At 38.3% G+C, this 20,327-nt stretch overlaps 8 protein-coding genes across 8 annotated transcripts; 4 read left to right on the top strand and 4 right to left on the bottom strand.

Annotated features, from left to right (window-relative positions):
- Positions 1-959: 959 nt before the first annotated feature.
- On the bottom strand, positions 960-1,982 carry RO3G_01460 (uncharacterized protein; the record flags this gene model as incomplete). Its single annotated transcript, XM_067656051.1, has 4 exons — positions 960-1,315; positions 1,363-1,638; positions 1,698-1,809; positions 1,872-1,982. The coding sequence occupies 4 exons, from the start codon at positions 1,980-1,982 to the stop codon at positions 960-962; spliced, it is 855 nt and encodes a 284-aa protein (XP_067512152.1).
- A 2,260-nt stretch (positions 1,983-4,242) lies between these two features.
- Positions 4,243-5,310, top strand: RO3G_01459 (uncharacterized protein; the record flags this gene model as incomplete). The annotated part of the gene is made up of 1 exon (XM_067656050.1): positions 4,243-5,310. One exon carries the CDS (start codon positions 4,243-4,245, stop codon positions 5,308-5,310), a length of 1,068 nt encoding a protein of 355 aa, XP_067512151.1.
- A 473-nt stretch (positions 5,311-5,783) lies between these two features.
- Positions 5,784-6,860, top strand: RO3G_01458 (uncharacterized protein; the record flags this gene model as incomplete). The annotated part of the gene is made up of 1 exon (XM_067656049.1): positions 5,784-6,860. The coding sequence occupies one exon, from the start codon at positions 5,784-5,786 to the stop codon at positions 6,858-6,860; it is 1,077 nt and encodes a 358-aa protein (XP_067512150.1).
- Positions 6,861-7,751: 891 nt separating this feature from the next.
- On the bottom strand, positions 7,752-8,324 carry RO3G_01457 (uncharacterized protein; the record flags this gene model as incomplete). Its single annotated transcript, XM_067656048.1, has 1 exon — positions 7,752-8,324. The coding sequence occupies one exon, from the start codon at positions 8,322-8,324 to the stop codon at positions 7,752-7,754; it is 573 nt and encodes a 190-aa protein (XP_067512149.1).
- A 2,621-nt stretch (positions 8,325-10,945) lies between these two features.
- RO3G_01456 (mitogen-activated protein kinase) lies at positions 10,946-12,428 on the top strand (the record flags this gene model as incomplete). Its single annotated transcript, XM_067656047.1, has 9 exons — positions 10,946-11,049; positions 11,104-11,230; positions 11,289-11,344; positions 11,398-11,587; positions 11,639-11,923; positions 11,974-12,052; positions 12,106-12,194; positions 12,247-12,346; positions 12,400-12,428. 9 exons carry the CDS (start codon positions 10,946-10,948, stop codon positions 12,426-12,428), a joined length of 1,059 nt encoding a protein of 352 aa, XP_067512148.1.
- Positions 12,429-13,379: 951 nt separating this feature from the next.
- RO3G_01455 (elongation factor Tu) lies at positions 13,380-15,032 on the bottom strand (the record flags this gene model as incomplete). Its single annotated transcript, XM_067656046.1, has 5 exons — positions 13,380-14,291; positions 14,340-14,650; positions 14,702-14,762; positions 14,839-14,882; positions 14,939-15,032. 5 exons carry the CDS (start codon positions 15,030-15,032, stop codon positions 13,380-13,382), a joined length of 1,422 nt encoding a protein of 473 aa, XP_067512147.1.
- Positions 15,033-15,602: 570 nt separating this feature from the next.
- Positions 15,603-15,767, bottom strand: RO3G_01454 (uncharacterized protein; the record flags this gene model as incomplete). Its single annotated transcript, XM_067656045.1, has 1 exon — positions 15,603-15,767. The coding sequence occupies one exon, from the start codon at positions 15,765-15,767 to the stop codon at positions 15,603-15,605; it is 165 nt and encodes a 54-aa protein (XP_067512146.1).
- A 602-nt stretch (positions 15,768-16,369) lies between these two features.
- RO3G_01453 (uncharacterized protein) lies at positions 16,370-19,705 on the top strand (the record flags this gene model as incomplete). Its single annotated transcript, XM_067656044.1, has 6 exons — positions 16,370-18,761; positions 18,821-18,938; positions 19,067-19,160; positions 19,222-19,395; positions 19,452-19,561; positions 19,615-19,705. The coding sequence occupies 6 exons, from the start codon at positions 16,370-16,372 to the stop codon at positions 19,703-19,705; spliced, it is 2,979 nt and encodes a 992-aa protein (XP_067512145.1).
- Positions 19,706-20,327: the final 622 nt, after the last annotated feature.

Genomic DNA, 20,327 nt, shown 5'->3' with positions numbered 1-20,327 from the left:
GACATCCTTGTCTTTTTTCTACAAACCATTTCTGTACTGGGGCAATCACATCTCTGTGCGCTGGTAGGTTAAAAAAAAAAAAGTTTAAACTAAATAAAAATAATATACATCGTTCTTATTCTACACAGTCCAAAAAAAAGAGAGATGCTAACAAATGAACAAGAGGATCATAATCATTTATTTTTGGCAAGCATTTCCACTGAATCAAGCCTACGGTTGCTCCAAGAGCAAAACTTTAAGATCTGGTATTCACATGGATCGATCATTGTCCGTCAGCCTTGTTCAAAGACGACATGGAAACCTTTTTGGTCAATGGAGGGCTTGAAAATCAATTAATCAACTGTACGATTCGTATTGATAAATACAAAACTCTCTTGTGCACAATGGACACACAGACATCTATCGGATGCCCTCTATCACAAAAGAGGTTATCGATCACTGTCAGCGTAAAGAAGACGCGGTTACCTTCTCAAGCAATCGACTGAGAATCAAAGCAAAGCGCTTGATGAGGCTCGTCAAGATGACAGAGTGCATCATGCGCTTGATGAAATCGATCGAACCCTGATGCCACTGATAAACAACGGGGGGTAGTACAAGACCAAGCATCATTCTCCTAAAGTTGATGTGATAAACTGAAGCTGGTAACCATGGTCCGGTTCGGTCTACGGCTGGGTTCTTGAGACATGCTTGGTCCTTCAGAACGTTTGAATCAACCCATGTCTGCTTTTATCATCGTTCTTTTTTCAACTTTTTTTTTCCTGAGGCTCGTCACAGGCATTCAAGGTAAGCCGGAAAAGGATTCCTTCTTTTTTTTTTTTGAACATGGATGACTGATTGCTTTAGACGATCGTGTTTGAAATGTATATAATTTTTTTTAATTATGAAATAATAGTAAGTAAACAATAAAATTAAGAAAAGAACAAAAAAAAAATTGAATTGTATTTTTCTAAGCGTGTTATCTACATGCAGAAACATTTTGATTTCTTTTCCTCTTTCTTGGCCTTGACGGCACTTGCCTTCTTTTCCGTCGCCTCAGCAGAACGTTCGGCTGTGGGTTCAGCCTGATGATCACCAGCATCGGTGATGGCCGTCGTGGCAGCCGTAGGCTCACCTGTGGATTCCACTGGGGCAGGAGGAGCGGCATCGGCAGTGGGAGCATCGGAAGTTTTGATTTCCTTATGGGTCGATTTTGTTCCACTTGTGTCCGGTGTGAGACCTCGATGATAAGCATTGAGAAGATTGGCAAAGTTGACACCTTGCGTTTGAGCAATATCCAACTCTTTTTCGGTGGGTAATCGTGATCCGTCCCCATTGGCTATCATGCCTCGTTTAGATACAAACCGTACAGTTGTTTTTTATTACCTATTGTGCCAGCACCATAGGCTGAGCCACCGACCACTTCCGAGTTATCAAACAAGTGAGCGTTTGCGAATCCCAAGGGAACATAGTTCAGACCGTGATGTGCAAAATAAGTCAGGAGAGTGAAAGCGGTGGTTTCTTGTCCGCCATGTTGAGATGCGGATGAAAAGAAGGTTCCCACAAATTTACCAGCCAAGGCTCCCGTAGCCCAGTGTGAGCCGGTGGCGTCCAAAAATGATTTCATTTGTGCAGGCAGAGTACCAAAACGAGTTGGAATACCTAATAAAGAATGACACACAAGTCAATTTTCTTGCTCCTCCGTCCAACAACACACCTACCAAAGATGAATGCATCAGCCTCGGTAAGGGCATCCACCGTAATGACCGGAATATCAGGCTTTGGGGGAGCGTGTAACTTTTGCAAGATTTCATCTGTTAAAGTCTCGGGCACCTATGCGTTTTGAATGGTTGGTTGAATTCATGCAGAAAAAAAAGAAAGACGGGAAATCTTACTTGATACAGTTTGACCGTAACACCTTGTTCTTCCAAACCCTTTTTTATACTCTTTGAAAGTGTATAAATATGATGATAAACAGAGTAAATGATGATATAAACAGTAGGCATTTTGTGTAATTAAAAAAGAAAAAAAAATAAAAAATAAAATTGAATGTTTTAGAATGCTTTTAAAGACCGTATTCGAAATCAAATACATTTCATTGGCTTGTACGCATTGCTTCATTTAAAAATCATATTCGTGTTTATTGCCTTTTTTTTTTTTTTTTTTTTCTTTTCTTTTCGTCCATGCCAATACAATGATTTAAAGTGATTCTTTTTCTCTTTCAATTACCAAAGGTCCACAGATGAAAAGAACATGTACTTTTTTTATAAACTGAATGAAAATCCCTCGAATCTTATTTAAATTTCAGCTTTTGAGTTGCCTGATCTGGTAATCGCTTTTACTGCATGGATTTGATTTTCGTGAAACCAATGGCTCTTTGGGTCAAAATAGGATCCAATCGATGGATAGCATCATGAAAGAGTGGTTTAAAGTGTCTACGACATTAAATGATGTCTTTTCTCAATAAAAAGTGAGCAGACTTTAAAAGAAATGAATGTGCAAAAGTAAATAATTTAAATGGCGAAAAAACCAAATTTAAACTGCCATCCACACTATGCTTATCACCCTACTCTTCTTTTTTCTTTGATCAAGTCTACACTGAAATCATCCTTGGCCATGATGCTTCTTGTTACCTCTTTCCCACGTACGGATGTCCTATAGAAATCAATACTTTCCTTACTTAATCTGTAGCAATCACTTTGTCAAAAAGACAACCATTGAACCTACTCCCTTCCAAAGACACGTCTTCAATAACCCCAGCTTATCTTATAGCTTACTTGCTATTTATCGACAGTGCATTCTTCACTCTTAAAAAAAAAGAAAATATTAGAGCGATCAAAAGTAGGTAAAGACCATCGTCACTTGCTCGGCTATCGTCTGAATTCTTCCAAATGACAAAAATCATAGCTTGGACAAGGTTTCAACAGCTTTTTTTTTTTGACAAAAAGGACAGGAAATGTTCAGTGAAAGAAGAGAAAAGGAATCCGATCGGATCAAACAATTGCACAAGAAAAGAGATGATCCAGTGTTCCCTAAAATAGTCAAAAGAAGGCGAGCAAAAGCAAAGAGAGGATGATGTGATCAGCAGAAGATAAAGAACCTGTTTTAGAGCTTAGAGATGAATGAGCCACTGGACGATAAAATCAAAACGAGATCGGTGGATGTAGCCCTGTTTTCTCTTTCTACTGTACACTCACAGAGCAACAATTTGAATGAGTTGCATTGTTTCGCTTTGGAAAGATGTCTTGATCACAACGCATGTCAGCCCCTTTTGAAAGGCTTTGATAAACATGCTTGAATTACGTTTGGTTTCGAATGAAAACAAGAAAGAGATCAAGTTGTGAAAGAAGAGAGTTTGGTTCATAATGAATGGCAATCAAGAGAGGCTCTAGATGGATGATGTCCCCAAGCCACTAGGTGACTAATTTGGTATAAAACAATGTGCAAGAAAACTCTTTAAAGGGAAACAATCAACATGCATTGTCGAAAAGTAGCCATGACAGTTGCAGAGCATAAAAGAGGTTGGATGAGTAAAAAGAACAAGGAGAGATGGCTTGGGATGATGAGGAACGTAAAAGAACATGATCCGTCTGTGCACTTGCTGATACACATCAGAGATCGCTGATTGATTGAAGAAAGGGTCATTCTATGTGTAACTGCTTGATCTGTGCACAGAGATCGATGCTATTAACAAATGTGCTTGAAACAAAACCAAGTTTTATTGTTTGACGATCGTGTCTTGTTTGCACCTTCTTTTTCAATGACCGCCACAGACTCTCTCTCTCTCTTTCTCTCTTTCTCTCTCCTCTTTCTCCTTCTTTTGTCTCGTTTTATAAAAGAGAAATGTCTTTTTTAAAATGATTCTAACCTGCCTTGTTTCTTTTAGAACCAAGAATGAATCTTTGTAGGCGTGATTGATAGATGTTTGATCAAATAAAGAGTGAGTGAGCAGATTAGAAATAAAGGAGGAAGGGGGGGGGCTTTGATGTGTTTGAATCCAATATAAATTTAGAATAAAAGATTCCACGTGTAGACATCAATTTCAGGGACAGAATACGAGTAAGAATCCTCACGTGGTTATGGCTGCAAGTTTAAACTAACCTCAAATATTAATAAATGAGATTCAATTATTGGTGAATATGCATGTAATTCAATAGAAAAAAAGATTTTTTTTTTATTTTAAATTTTTCGTGTTACTTTTTTCTTTTCTTTTTTTCTTTCTTTCTTCTTCTTCTTTCTTTTATTGTAAATTATTATTATTTAAAGATGTTTCATTCATCTTCTTTTAGACATGAACAATATTTAATTCGTTCTGGAAGTGGTTCAAAACATACACTTCATAAAAAGCTTCCTTCGCTTGATTCTAAAATATCAGCAGTAGACACAGACAGCGAATGTTCTTCTTCTTCTTCTTCACCCACTTATTCCACTGTTTCATCACCCACTTTAACTACTTCTTTTTCAACCACCACTTCCACTCTAAATACGTCCGAACCAACAAAAAAGACACCACATCCAAGAAGAAAAAAGAGAACTCAGACTGCCTCACAACGTCCACCCGATCTTGTCTATTCTTGTCCAAGACCACTGGCATTTCCATTTCATAACGATGATCATTTCTTGCCCATAGCCGAAGCAGACCCTCGTGACGTTGCTCGAGTGGCACCACAAGTGAACAGATCTTATTCTATCCAATCAAAAGGTAGTTTAAATCGTGATTCAGAATCCTCCTTCAGTCGACACTCGTCCATCCTGAGCTCAATACAGCAAGGCACCGTGCGTTCCATCCGATCCCTCTTCTCCCTTCAATCTCTCTCTCAACTCACGACAGCCACGACCGCCACCCAGAGCTCAGGAGAGAACACGACGAAATACCAACCACTCGAAAGATTAGAGATCAAACAGGGCACTGTCCAATCCCTTCGAGACTTCTTCACCCGAGGACAACAGCAGCCAGAAGATAAAAAATCAGACTCGGTCCTCTCCTGTCCTCTTCCACCCACCGAGACCGAACCAGCCAACCACCGAAAATCACTGTATTCGCGTGCATCCGAATTCGCCAGTCGAGCCCTCTGGGGCACACCCACCACCGAACCGACCTCGAGCACACTCGAAAGTCAACCAGAGACACCAGAGCCAAGAAAATCGTTTGCATCGGAAATCAAAAAATTCTCGGTGCGTGTGATCTCGAGTTGGATGCCAACCAAGTCCAACGAAGCGTATACAAAAGTACAGGAAGATGAACAACCCAGTAAGGTGGGTCAATTATGGAATAGCTTCAAATGCTTTATGACTGGGAAAAAATCCTCTCGGGTCGGTCCAATCTCAATTTAAGGAAATTTTTATTTTTTTTTTATGCCCATGTTCTATATACCTTTTTCTTTTTTTCTTTATGAACATTTTATGCTCTGAAAAAAAAAAATATTTTTTTTTGTGTACTATTCTCATTAAAAGCCGTTTAAAAACGAATGGACTATTTTTTTTTTTTTTTTTTTTTTTTTTTTTTTTGAATGATCCAGACCCAGTTGTGAATTGAAATTGGTTTACAAGAGAATACATACAGAATAGATGATCTCATAAAAAATCCTTTTCTCTTTCTCTCTCCTTGAATAGGCAAAGGATGATAAAAATATATTTAAACAGTGTTGATTGGATACACTTTTATATTGCGTCACACTAGTGGAAAAAAAATAAAAAAAACTAACCATTTTTTTTCCGTATTTTTTTTTTTTTTTTTTTTGGTTTTTTACTGTGTGAATAGATCAACCAGTGTTTATTGCTTTTGTTAAAGAATATTTACTGGAGCAATGTCAATCGGACCTCACCGTACCTCCTATGGTTTCTCAACTATTCCATCTACATCCAATCCCTTATCTCGTCAACACATGATGAACGCTCCAGCATTCCAACAAGTCATGACGCTTGTTCCTTCACCCAATCCTTCTCTTTCTACCCAAACAAATCCTAAAAATAACAACAGCAGCAATAGCAGTAATAACGCAGCACTCTCTCGACATTCGGGGGCTGGAGGCAACGCACAAACGTTATATTGTGACAATTGTCAGACGTTTCGACATATTTCTTTCTTTCAAGAAAAGGACTTCAAGTATAATGTATGTCGATTGTGTAGTGAACGAGAGATGCAAAAGAGGATGGTCAATAAAGAAAGATATGAACAATATGAAGAACAGCAAAAGAATTTAAAGCATAATCGATATCCAATATCACCTTATTCACAGCAACAACAACAACATCAACATCAACAGCAGCAGCAGCAGACGACTACTTCCTCTGCTTATACACCCAATCAAACCTCTCCTCTCTTTCCAGGTTCGTCTGCAAATTCACCACCTCAGACATCCAGCCAACTGTCCTTACAGTTACCGCAGATGCCAATCAATTTAGGGGGTAACAATCCAGCTAATCTACCCCCTCCACCCAATCTGGCAACACCCAACAACAGCAATCACCCTTCTCCGCAATTGAACGCATCTTCTTCATCCATGATGCTTGGTATGAACATGAACAACAGTAAATCACATCTATTTCCAGTGAACAACACGAACCGAAATGATCATCATCAGCAACAACAACAAATTCATATGCATCAAATCATCCAACCTCCACTACCCTTACCACCCAGATCCAAAGCGACCCCCAGACTCTCTTCTACTTCTTCTTCTTCTTCGGCCGTCAACGTGGACCTGATCTCTCTAGACGAGTTTGTGGAAGAGTTGAAGAAGCATGTGGATTTCGATCGAAAGTTGTATCATTTGGACATTCAACCCTTGATGGAAGGGATGGGATCATCAGCAGGGTTTTCTCAGTTAGGAAGAGGGATATGTGAAAAGGTGTTGGAGGGAACAAGGTTTAACTTTAGGTAGAAAAGAATGAAACGATTGAGATCTTAAGCTAACGATTCCCTAAAGTTTAAAAGATAGGCGTAAATCCACCAAGAGTCCAGACACGTTATCCACCTTGAGATATTATTGTTCACAACGCATCGATACCGCCAAACCAAGAAAGGCAGAGCATCCGAAAGCACAGCTGAAATACAATTGCGCTGGCGCACTGACGATTATCATTGATTTGTCAAAAAAGTCGGCTCATGTGACCGTGATTCATAAGCATGCCCATCCTCCCTTTATCTCTCACCATCATCAATCCAAATCGACCACGCCAGCCATCCAACGGACCCGACCTCCTCCTCCCCCTCCCCCTCCTCAACCCGATCAGCCCGATCAAAGACAGCTCAGGATGATCAAGCAGCAGCAAATCCATCAACGCTTTGATGCGCTGAGACAACGTCTGAGTGACATGGATCGTCTGCTGGAATCACAAAGACAGTATGCCAATGAGGATTTTTTGAATGTGGCCAATGAAGCTTTGTCTGATGTGAGTGAGATGGTCCAGGCATGTAAGACGGTCGATAGCTCAGGTGTCATCTATCCACCCAATAAATATACCCTTCATTATAACAAAAGAGGAGATCTCTTATAAATAAAATTAATCTTATCCTTTGTACTCTCCTCTTTTTTTTTACAGCCAACCTCCCCCCCCCTCTTTTTTTTTTATAAAGTGTCACTGAATCTGTAAATGAAAAAACTCCTCTTTTGATGCTCAAAGGGAGGGGGGGGGGAATAAGATCAAGAGAGAGAGAGAGAGAGAGAGAGAAAGAAAGAGAGATGGAAAGAGTCATTTATTGAACTTTATTAAAAGAAGAGGATATGAAGAGATGCGCTATTTACAAAAGTGTGAAAAAAAAAGTGAACATGTTATTTCACCGGCTGATGAATGAACCAAGTGTCCAGTGAATCAGAGGGTGTGGCGACCAGTGGTGAATCGATGGTGGGTGAAAGGGAACTGTCTGTGTCGGATACATCCTGTTCGGGACAGAACGAAAGAGGTTCGACCAAGGGACTCTTTCTGTCTCTGTATCGACTGGACAAGAGGCTGGGCTGAACCGATCGATCTGATTCGAGTTGGGACATGAGCCCCGGATGATTGATGGCGCTCAATTTGGCTTCGATCTTTGACTTGAAGTCGATGAAGCCAGTGGAATCCATCGCCTTCTTGGCTCTTCCTGGCCAGCCTTCGTCAAAGAAGGAGACGCTTGGCATCGGTTGATCGTGTTCGGGTTCGTATTCATAAATCAGAGGAGGATCGAGAGAGAATGAGACCTGTCGGCTGCTTGTTCTTTTCGTTTGTGTAGGATGGATGAGGATGCCGACGGTGGGTTTCACTGGCTGTTGACAATGACGAGCTTGTCTGGATGGCCGAGTTGTATCAGCGTCTGGGTTTGGTATAGACACTTGACTGACAGAGCAGTGGGTGGGTAAGGTTGTCATGGTGAAGAAAGAGTAAAGAAAAAGAAGAAGAATAAAAAAAGGGTTTTTAAATGAAATAGACAATCAAGATATTAGTTTGGTACACAAGGAACCAAAAAAAACGAATCAAAAGAGAGCGTGAGTGGATAAAATGATTCTGATTCGTTCAATTTCTTTGTCTGTACTCCATGTGCGTAACCTCAGGATAAATGTCATTCATGCTCTTGCAGAATAAAATAGCCATGCCATTTTTACACGTGCAGTCAACCTGATTCATTTTTCCTGGTTAATTCGTCCTACCTTTCTTTTTCACTGCAACATTCAAACCCTCGACAACTGTTTTATAACAGCAGTCTGTCACACCCTTGTCCCATCTCGATCACTGCCATACCCTCTTTTTAAATGAATGGATTTCTTTGCATGGCCTTTTGGTGTCTTCTTACTGGATCCTCTTCATTTCACATCTCGTTCTTCCTATCTCGTTCATATCGCACTTTGATCTATTTTAAACCCCCCCTCTCTCTTTTGCCATCCAAAAAAAAAAAAAAAAAAAAAAAACTCTTCTTTTCAAATCCCTGTCAGTGCACATACACATCCTTTGTGTTCCCCTGTCAGAATCAAATGGGGACAAGATCCATCCTTGTGTCATGAGTTGAAGTACGCTTTTAAAAAGGTGAGATGTATCAAGCCTACAATAAAGTCTAGGCACAGTGGCATGATGCTTTTGGTTTAAATCCATTTCATTCGTCATTCACATCAAGGGTGTCTGTAGGGAGGACTGGCCAACGCTTAATCCATCTATTGAAACAACAGTCCACTTGCTTTTCATCTTTTTCTATGCTTCGACCTACTTATACCCGCAGACCTTTTCAACTATTAGTAAGCTTCATATACACCTAGTCTATTCTCTTTCTTACATCTTCAAGTTAATAGGCCCTCCAGCATCAGGAAAGCGTACACTAGCAACTCAATTATTAAAATCAAAAGACATTTTTTATTCACTGTAATAACAATAACCTCACACGGATAAACAATTACTCAATCATTTAAAGAAATGTAGCAGAGAGTTTACCAAAGAGAACGCTAGATCGTGTTGATTACATTCTTTTATTTGTTGATATGACAAACACCAATAGTTTGGTTCTCATGAACCAGATCTTGGAACACATGTCACCGAAATATCTATCCACCAAAATGGCCATTGTTGCCACCAAAGGTTTTCAACAATAGCGCAGTTTACTTGTATTTATCAAATGACTCATTCTTTTTAGTCGATGTAACAAGTCATTGGTCTTTTGAAAATATTGAGCTGGAATCAATCGCAAAGGCATTTTATGATTTACAAATATTTTACGCGAATCTAACAGTAAAAAACAAAAAAAAATATAAAAAAAGTGAAACTCATTGGATGATTAGAACATTACAGAATGTAAAATGGTATGTGAACATATCAGCAGATTGATCAAGATCAGTACGTTACAATACAACGGTCTCAATTCCTTATTACTGAAAACACTTGACGGTGGTGGTAAAGATACAGATGAGGCTCAAAGCAAACTGCAAATAGAACAAAAACTCCCCTCTTAAATAAAGCCTTGTTTTTTTACGTGAGCATCAGCTGTACAATCTTCTAAAGTCTAGAGTTTCTAATTCTACTGCTGACTCTTGTTCCTTTCTCTATGTCTCTTCAGATTCTTTTGTTTGAAAAAGCCTCTTGAACCAGCACCACAGCTTTGACGACAGTCTTTGGCGCCTCGGATGATTCATCAACCGCAGCCATCGCAGGAGAAATGAAAGAATTAGCCCAGGCCACTTTTCTACAAAGGTACCTGATGCCATCCGGAGAGGGGAACCTTCTTTTTAAAAATCGCTGATGACATGCTTTTTTTTTTATCGGCCTCTTCAAGGATCTCACCATGCCCCTCTTCACTACTCAGCCGACGTTTACACACGTTCTTGACCCCATCCCAAAAGACACTGTCATTCAGCGCGCGGATGGAATGATAGCTCTTTCTTCTCGTTTCCATCCAGGGTTTAAAAAATTCGAAATCCCCTTATGTGATGATCGCCCCATCCTCTCTGGACCCAAACAACTTTCCAAACCCTGACTAGGACGACTTGGATCAAGAGAAGAAGGAGTGCGCTGCATGCAGCCTCTTTGTTCAACGTGTCATTCGTCCTATCCATCGCCCTCACATGTCCTGTCCAGCGCGCTGCTGCCCGCTTTTTCGTTGACAAAGGTATTCTGACTACCCTTGTGCTCTTTTCAAGCAAACAGGCTTGAGCTCAACTTTTGTTTTATCCTATGCCTTTTTTTTTTTTTCTTGAGATCCATTTTCCAAGCAGTGATTGATTCACAAGTTTGTCCCTTTTTTTTTTGTTGCCCTTGCTCCCATAAGGGATTTTTTTAAGCTTCTTTTATGTCTCATTTGATTTGACTTGGGAAATGATGGTGTCTTGACACGTCGTGTGCTCATTGAAGCCTGTCAGTGAAATAGCTTGTGTAGTCGTAGATCACATTCGAATCGCTGTATAAAATAAAATCCCTTTAGCTTTTTAATTACAAATTGTCCAATGAAAATCAAGTTCAAATACTATTTGAATTTCAGCAGTAATTAAATTCATCCAGTGCTTTTCTTGTAATGTCACGAAGAGAAGAGATTGTCAGCCGTCTAAGCCAATTCAACGGAGGCGACCAATATGAAGTGGTTGATGTCGTAGGTGAAGGTGCTTATGGTGTTGTTTGGTATATAAACATGTGCTTTATTTTATTATACTTTTGTTAATCATAATTTTATAGTTCAGCTGTACATAAACCAACAGGTCAAATGGTAGCCATTAAACGTATCTTGCCCTTTGATCACGCCATGTTTTCCCTAAGAACACTTCGTGAAATCAAGCTGTTGAAATACTTTAACCATGAAAATGTAATATTGTTCATTGCACGTACACATCTTTTTCATTTCTATTTACTTTTGTATTTAGATTATCTCTATTCTCGACATTATGAAGCCAAAGTCTCTTGATGACTTTACAGAAGTGTAAGATCTAAAGTAATGTAAACCATTCAGTATATTTATATATATCCATATAGATACCTCATTCAAGAATTGATGGAAACAGATATGCATCGTGTCATTCGTACTCAAGACCTCTCCGACGACCACTGTCAGTATTTTACTTACCAAACCCTCCGAGCCTTAAAAGCAATGCATTCGGCTAACGTCCTTCACCGAGATTTGAAGCCTTCCAACTTGCTTCTCAACGCTAATTGCGATTTAAAAGTAAGCAAAGAAAGAAAAGAGAGAGAGAGAAAGACTAAACATACAAATTAGATTTGTGATTTAGGATTAGCGAGATCTTCTAATTCAGCTGATGAAAACAGTGGTTTCATGACGGAATATGTGGCTACACGTTGGTATCGCGCACCAGAGATTATGTTGACATTTAAAGAATACACAAAGGCGATTGATGTTTGGTCAGTGGGGTGTATATTGGCTGAGATGTTAAGTGGTAAACCATTGTTTCCTGGTAGAGATTATCATCATCAGTTGACACTGATTTTGGACATACTTGGTACACCCACTATGGATGATTTCTATGGCATTAAAAGTCGAAGAGTAAGCAAATGTGTAAAGATACAGAATGGTTTATTAACTTATCTGTATAGGCTAGAGATTACATTCGTAGTTTACCTTTTAAAAAGAGAATTCCATTTGCAAGATTGTTTCCTAATGCAAATCCAATGGGTAAGCAACACGTTTAAATATCAAGGATTTGCTTTGCTGATTGTGCTCCGTAGCTGTTGATTTACTTGAAAAATTATTAACTTTTAATCCTGTAAAGCGTATTACGGTCGAAGAAGCATTAACACACCCATACCTTGAACCAGTAAATTAATAAGCGATGTATACAATGAATCCTATTTAATTCATACCTGTAGTACCACGACTCGGATGATGAGCCTGATGCCCCTCCTATTCCAGACAGTTTCTTTGACTTTGATAGATACAAAGAACAACTTACAAAGGAACAGCTCAAACGTAAGCATTTTTTAATTCTATTAACGTACAGTCGCTAAAACTTTATAAAATAGAAATGCTGTACGATGAAATTACTCACTAAAACTATTTTGTCTTTTTACAATTTATTAAATATACCAAATCCATTCTTTTGTTTTGTTTATTATAATGATCCTTCCTAAAAAAAAAGGGGGGAGGAGGAGGAGAATGATTATCTAGAATGCTTCTGCAATCAAGTAATGGTAGTAACGCTCTATCAAACATTTAACATTGTTTGCAATGAAAAAGCAATTTGATTCATAAAAATACCTGGTGCAACCCAATTTAAGCGCTGTAAACTGTAACAAAAAGTATAAATTTGGTAAGGATTTTAAGAGGAATTTATTTATAAAGAAACAGCTCAAGCAATATTCATGCTCAAAAATAAAAGTTTTGTTTTTGTTGTCTTTGTATTAGTGCCAAAACCATCTTTTCCGTGCTTGAACTGATTTATCTTGTATGCTTATATGTGTATGTTTTAGAAATACTTTAAGTTCTCCTTCTTTCTCTTTTTGTATCAATTACTAGACTAACCTTTTAGTCTCAAAAAGAGGAAGAAGTATATACATGCGTCTAACGTCAAAATGAATGATTCGAACATAAGAGACCGAGAAAGAGATTTGTATGCTATATTTCAAGTTCACAACACAGGATATGGTTGTAAAAAGGAATTATGTCATATGCAATATACAACGTGAATAAGATCAACATGCAAAAACATGAATGCCGCTTATGATTACACTCTTAAATTTATGATCGACAGTAAATATCGACCAGTACATTTTGAAATATTCCATAAAGTAAGCTTACTTGCATTGAATAAATATTCTAATGCAAAATGCTTAACAGAAACAGGATGGTCACTTTTCCGCTACAAAAATCACATAACCCTTGTATCCATCTCTGATACTGTGCCTACCATATTAACATGAGTCTGAGAAGGCTCTCATTGGCTCTACTTTGGATGAAATGCAGATGAAAAAGAAGTATAATGTACAAAGAAAATTCCAAAAGTTTATTCTTGAACCTTGGTGACGATACCAGTACCAACAGTCTTACCACCTTCACGAATAGTGAAACGTTGACCTTCTTCAAGAGCAACATCGTGAATAAGTTCACATTGCATTTCTACATTGTCACCAGGCATGATGAGCTTGTCATCAGGGTCTTCAGTACCCTCAGGGTGTGTGAGACTGACAGTGACATCAGTTGTACGAATGAACATTTGAGGACGGTAGTTGTTGACAAAAGGAGTGTGACGGCCACCTTCTTCCTTGGTCAAGATATAGATTTGAGCCATGAACTTCTTGTGGGACTTGACAGTACCAGGGGCACAAAGTACTTGACCACGACGGATTTGTTCACGCTTGATACCACGCAAGAGAGCACCCATATTGTCACCGGCTTCACCACGGTCCAATTCCTTACGGAACATTTCAATACCAGTCAAAGTGGTCTTGACAGTGGGTCCCATACCAACAATTTCAACTTCACTGTTCTTGGTGATCACACCACGTTCAACACGACCGGTGGCGACAGTACCACGACCAGAGATGGAGAAGACATCTTCGATAGGCATCAAGAAGGGTTTATCCAAGTCTCTGATAGGAGTAGGGATGTGAGCATCAACAGCTTCCATCAATTCACGGACTCTGTCTTCACCAATCTCGGGATCACGACCTTCAAGGGCAGCAAGAGCAGAACCCTTGATGATGGGTGTGTTTTCACCATCATAACCGTATTCAGACAAAAGATCACGCATTTCCATTTCGACAAGTTCAAGCATTTCAGGATCATCAACTTGATCGACCTTGTTTACAAAGACAACCAAGCTTTGAACACCTACTTGACGGGCCAACAACAAGTGTTCACGAGTTTGAGGCATTTGACCGTCAGTGGCAGAAACAAGGATAATAGCACCATCCATCTATCAACATGTTAACTATATTTTTCCTCTTTTTATAAATTACTTTACCTGAGCAGCACCAGTAATCATGTTCTTGATATAATCAGCGTGACCAGGACAATCAACATGGGCATAGTGACGGTTCTTGGTTTCATATTCAACATGGGCAGTGGAAATGGTGATACCACGAGCCTTTTCCTCAGGTGCTTTATCGATTTGGTTGTAATCCATAAATTGAGCACCACCGTCAGTGGCCATGATCTTGGTAATAGCAGCAGTCAAGGTGGTCTTACCGTGATCAACGTGACCAATGGTACCAATGTTGACGTGAGGCTTACCACGAGAGAACTTACCGCTGTCAGTAGCCATAGTACGACGACCTAAACAGAATTGTTAAAATAATTTTTTTTTATTTCAACTGCGCTTTATACCAAAGAACATCAAGCGAGAAGGAGCGGAAGAAACATAAGCTTCTTTGAGAAGATTGGCAGTCTACAGTATTGTGGGTTAAAACCTTTTTCGAGTTTTTTTTTAAAAAAAAAAAAAAAAAAAAAAAAAAAAACTTTACAAACTTGTTGCCGGAGGCAAGGGCCATACGAGTGGAGATCCAAGCTAATCGATTAGATGAATTACAATGCCAGAATGTCATAAACTGTTCCATTTATTACCTGTCTTAGAAGCAGAAGAGGAGATGCATCTGCGAGAAGCAACACGAGTAGCAGGAAGTACGACCTTGTTAGCTGCTGTCTTCAAAGAAAACATTTTTATGAATGAAGAAAAAGAGAGAGAGAGAGGTGTCAAAAAAAAATCCAGCCCCCCTTTTCCATTCAACCCCGGTTCTGTCTTTAAAAAAAAAGCGCAAAGAAGTCACGAATTATGCTCAAAACTGCCAAAGGCTGCCAACAACAATAAAAATAAAAGGCACCACTGTTTTCTCTTTCAAGGATACTTGAAATGTGTCAAATATCACAACACTTAAAAGCGAATAGAGCACTTTTCATCTGCATATGAAAACCTTGTCTATCTCCACAAATGTTGCATTTAAAGATTTATTTACAAAAAAGTCTAATAAGTGAATTCCCTTTTTTACAGCTTGCCTTGCTCTCTCAAATCTCTTTTTTCTTCTTCGCTTAAAGTCCAAAATTTATTTTTCTTCTCTTGAAACCAGTTTCGAATCTATTATACAGTTGAGGAACAAGCAGCAATGTAGTAATTCAAATCAAACTTACAGGAGTAAAGCAATGCTTTTCTTGCCCAAAATCTGCAAATAACACAACATAACTAGTTAAAGCTGAAATGCAATCGTTAATGTTAGTAGACTTATTGCTTCTTCTACAAGATAACATTACAAACTGAAAGTACCCATGTCAAGACTTGAATCTGTCTAGCTCTGGGTCTTGGAGCCATAGCTTCCGGCATTTGTAATCTTCTTTTAAAACGTTCTTGTACTTCTTCAGTAGGAGTAGCGTGCTTGGGAGGAATTGGGTGAGGTGCCATACTTATTTACTTCACAAAAATAAGAAATAAAAAAGATTTTCTATTTTATTTTGTTGAGTTTAATTTATCGGCTTGAAAAGGAGGTTCAATCAGTAGCAGTAAAAACTAGATCAATTGTCTGTATGCCTACACATACAACTGTACTACACTACTTATTAATATCTCCATCATTGAATTAAGGACATATACCATGATTAAACAAGGAGATATGTTCCTTGGAATCATTATTTATAATAATAACATTCTAACTGCTGCACTTCAATGTCAAAGTCCACTAAAGTGACTGTTTTCAATGGTGTTTTTCAAGAATTTTGACAGGAATTTTCAATTGTTGCTTGAGAATAGAAAAAACTTCAATGGACAATCGTGGCATTCCAGTTGTCGTTACAGCAAATACTAATATCACTCCAAGGCATTCCCCGCCGATAATTACGCGAAAGCGCTCACATAAAGATTTTTTATTTGCTTCCTTAAAGAATGAAACGTCTCTGTTAGAGGCATATGATTCCTTTGCTGATGCGTGTTTTCAAAGTCATTATTCATTTAAAGAAAACTTTTTAAAGAGGTACTACTATTCTTCTAATACCACTCAAATTTCAGCAATGAGAATGGGATCTGCCTACCGTTCTTCTAGATCCTTATCAAATGGCTCCTACATGACTCACCAAAGAAGAACAAACAGCCGATCGGCCCCCACACGAGCAGATCAGGTAGGAAAGCAACAACAACTGGTATACCAACATATATTCAATCATAAACCCAACCTTTTACCACCATTTCAGCATCCAGGACCCATTGCTGCAGCACAGCATTTATATGCAGCACAGAACTACCATTTGCACCACAATAATACACATTTAGTACAACCCTATCCAGCAATGTTTGCCGACCCTCATTTTTTTGCCCCCAACGCATATCATCAAAATCCAGTTCACCATTATACAGGAAGCCTGCCTCCTCCTCGGGGACACTACATGAAACCTGCTCTAATGACAGAGTTTTCCAATACAGCAAACATCAAAAATACCACATCACTGGTAACATCGAATGCTGAAGCTTCTATACCATCAGCAACAAGAGCATTATTGAAGGAAGAAAACAACATATCACCAAGATTAGCGACAGAATTAGGTGCTAAAAACATGATGCAGACGATAGATACTGAAAACATAGAGTTATCTGCAACAGTAGGTACTGAAGAAGAACCAAAACCAAAACGCGCTCGAATCTCAAAAACAAATGATACCAAAAAGAAAACAACCAGAAAAGCAAAAGCATCATCAGGTGCAGATTGTATGCCTGCTGTGGAAAGCGTTATGGTAGCTGATCAAGTATCAGCATCACCACTTTCAGCACAAGAAAACACGTCTGTGACGACGCGTAAAACGCGAGCAAAGAAGGCGGCTGAAAATTTACCCGCTAATACAGTTAGGCCAAAAAATGACATTGAACAGTCGTCTCAACGCAAAAGGAAAACAGTAAAGCAGCAAAAAGAAAATGTAGAGCCTGTGGATGCTAAAACTGAAGAAGATAAAGAAGAAAAGTCAATACCGGTGACTCGCCGGCGGGGAAGACGTACAATCAAAGACTCTGCAGTAACCAGTGACAAGCCTCCTGAAAATACTGCTATTAAGTTGACGCTTAAGCATCAAGAGCCAAAAGAAGAAAAGACAGCGCTACCTCAGGTATCAGAACACCAATCAAAGTACCCAATGAGAAGAACAAGATCACAGGCTGCGGCTTTGGCCAAGCAGACATCTGAACAAAAGGATACGTCTACTGAAAAAGAAGATATGAAACCAGTAACAAGGCGCGTAACAAGAAGGACTAAAAAGGAATTAGAAAGTTCGAATTTAAATCAAAAGCAAAAGACGAAAAGAGCAAAAGCAAAAGAAGAAATAATCAGCCAGACAAAGGAAGAAGAACAAATGACAAAAGAACAGATGACAGAAGAACAAATGACAGAAGAACCAAAGGTGGAAGAAATGGAAACAAAAGAGCTGGCAACAAAGGAATCAAAGTCAGAGGATCCAAAGACTGAAAACTCAATCGTGGGGACATACAGTGTAAAAGAAACACCTATTGAAACAATGGTGGTAGAAGAAGAAAAGACAAAAGCGTCCAAGATTGAAAGTTCTGTAGTTGAGAATACAAGGGTAGAAGAAAAACTAACAGTAGAAGATCCAATGAATGAAGTTCTAATGGTAGAAGAACAAAGGAATATTAATCCAGAGAGAAACACGACAGAAAATAGCGACAAAAAGCTTTTATTGCTTGCTGATCAACATAATTGCTCAGCTAATTCGGAAGGTGCTTCAGTAAAGCATCAAGAGGATGAAATTATCAGCTTGAACAATGAAAAGGAAAGCGAAGACTGTGAACCTAAAAGCGCAAAGAGACCAAGAATTGAAAAAGACAAGGATGTGCCTGAACAATCAATAGACACGTCCAAAATTAACAATAAAACTTTTACTGATGATAATGTTCCTACCCAAGAAAAACAAAGTTTCAATAAATATGATGTTGATGCAGCATTTATGGGTAGCGATTCATTTTTAAGCGACGAAGAACCAGTATCATTTGTAGATGAACCAAGTCCTTCAAACTCTTCAAAATTTAAGCAAGAAACAAAAGAAATGGACATGGTTACTATCGACAGCAAATCAGTTTTACAAAACTATGAACTCTGTGATGAAGATCGAATGTCTGCGGAAAATGAAAAGCAAGTATTGAACCAAATTGAAAACTGGATGATGGATAATTTTGATGAAAAGGCTGATTTGATAAGTGACAAACCAATAGATGAGTCGAGAAATGATGAAGAATATATATCAAATGGTCATAAAGGACTACAAACTGGTGATGAAAATACAGATGTAGAATCTGTAGCTACAAATGGAAGAATGGATCGCATTCAACTCGAAATAGAAGCAATCAATCTACAATTCCCAGAATTAAAGAATTACTATACATTGCTTGATAGAGCTGGAAGAGGTAAGCGTGTATTAAATATAATGCTCGATGGCTTGACTAAAGAACAAACTTTGATGTAGGAACATTCAGTAAAGTCTACAAAGCACAGGATCTTCTTTATGAAAAATACATGCCATGGACCCTTCAAAAAAAGCTCGAATGCGCATTTGAGGGTGATCATCGTTGTGTAGCGATTAAGTTAATCTACGGAATTAGCTCCCCCAAAAGAGTGGCAAATGAAATAATGTGTCTTTCAGAACTAAGGTTACATTTAAACAAAGTATTTATTTCAGAAACTACTAACACCTATTCATAAAATCATGTAGAGGAGCACCATGTATTACTCCTATGATTACTGCATTCAGAAACGAAGATGTCACATATCTTGTTCTCCCATACATCGAGTTTGATCACTTTGAAGTAAGTTTTTTCTTTTAAAATTAGAAGTTGTTTTTATTAAATATTCTTGTATTTTCTATAGGATATATATCCTACTATGACATTGTTGGACTTAAAGCATTATATATCAGAGTTGTTCATTGGATTAAAGCATGTACATGACAAAGGAATCATTCATCGTGATGTCAAACCTGGTAATTTTCTTTACAATCGAAAGACAAAGACTGGATACTTAGGCGACTTTGGTCTTGCACAAGTAAGTCTTTAGCACAAATAAATTAAAAAAGCACAGACTTATATGTGTATCTTTAGCGATCAAGTACTTTGGAGGTACACAAACCCGGACATTTGCATGCAGCTGTAGATCCCATTTACACTAAACATCAAGATGGCCCAGCAGGCTATTTTATGCATGATAAGAGGTAATTAAGAAGAATGAAAAGAGATGATAAAGGAATAACCAGCCGATTACTAGGAAATATATTTCAGTGGACCGCTCAGGTACAAGATCTTTCAGAGCACCTGAAATTTATTTAAACTCTTTACGACAGACAACAGGTAAATAACTTTATTTAAAAAGATGACAAGATATTTATGAATTAGTAGCAATGGATATATGGGCTGTGGGTGTTATTTTATTGAGCTTTTTAACCAATGTATACCCTTATTTTGACCCTGAGGATAGTGCAGCAGGCATAGTTGAATTAATGTCAACTTTTGGCTTAAAACAAGTGCATAGCTTTGCTAAATTTTATGGTGAGATTGGCTACACAGTCTACTGAAGTATTTGTTTTTAATGTTTTGAGTAGGTCGAAATATTAAAACAAATATACCTGATATGCCTGAAGAACCCATGAATATGGACAAATTATGTAGGTATTTTAATAAGGATACCATTGAGAAATGGGACACAGAAGAATATCTTCAAGCAGTAGACCTGACAAGGAATTGCTTGCAGCTTATTGATTCCAAACGTCCGACAGCTGCTGAAGCTTTAGAGCATCCATTTCTGAAAGAAGTTATGGAAAAAAAGCCATACAAATAAGATGATGTTTAAACGAATAACGTTGGATTGATTCATGTGTAATTATGTATATATTGAATTCTGTATATGAAAAATAAATCAAGCCTATATTGTTCAAGAACGATCAGCTTGCTTCATAAAAATAAAAATGGAGGTGAAAATGA

This window comes from Rhizopus delemar, genomic scaffold, assembly GCF_000149305.1.
Source record: "Rhizopus delemar RA 99-880 supercont3.1 genomic scaffold, whole genome shotgun sequence".
Classification (NCBI taxonomy): Eukaryota; Fungi; Mucoromycota; class Mucoromycetes; order Mucorales; family Rhizopodaceae; genus Rhizopus; species Rhizopus delemar.
Note: the sequence above shows the minus strand (reverse complement) of the source record. Positions and strands in the feature narration are given on the sequence as shown.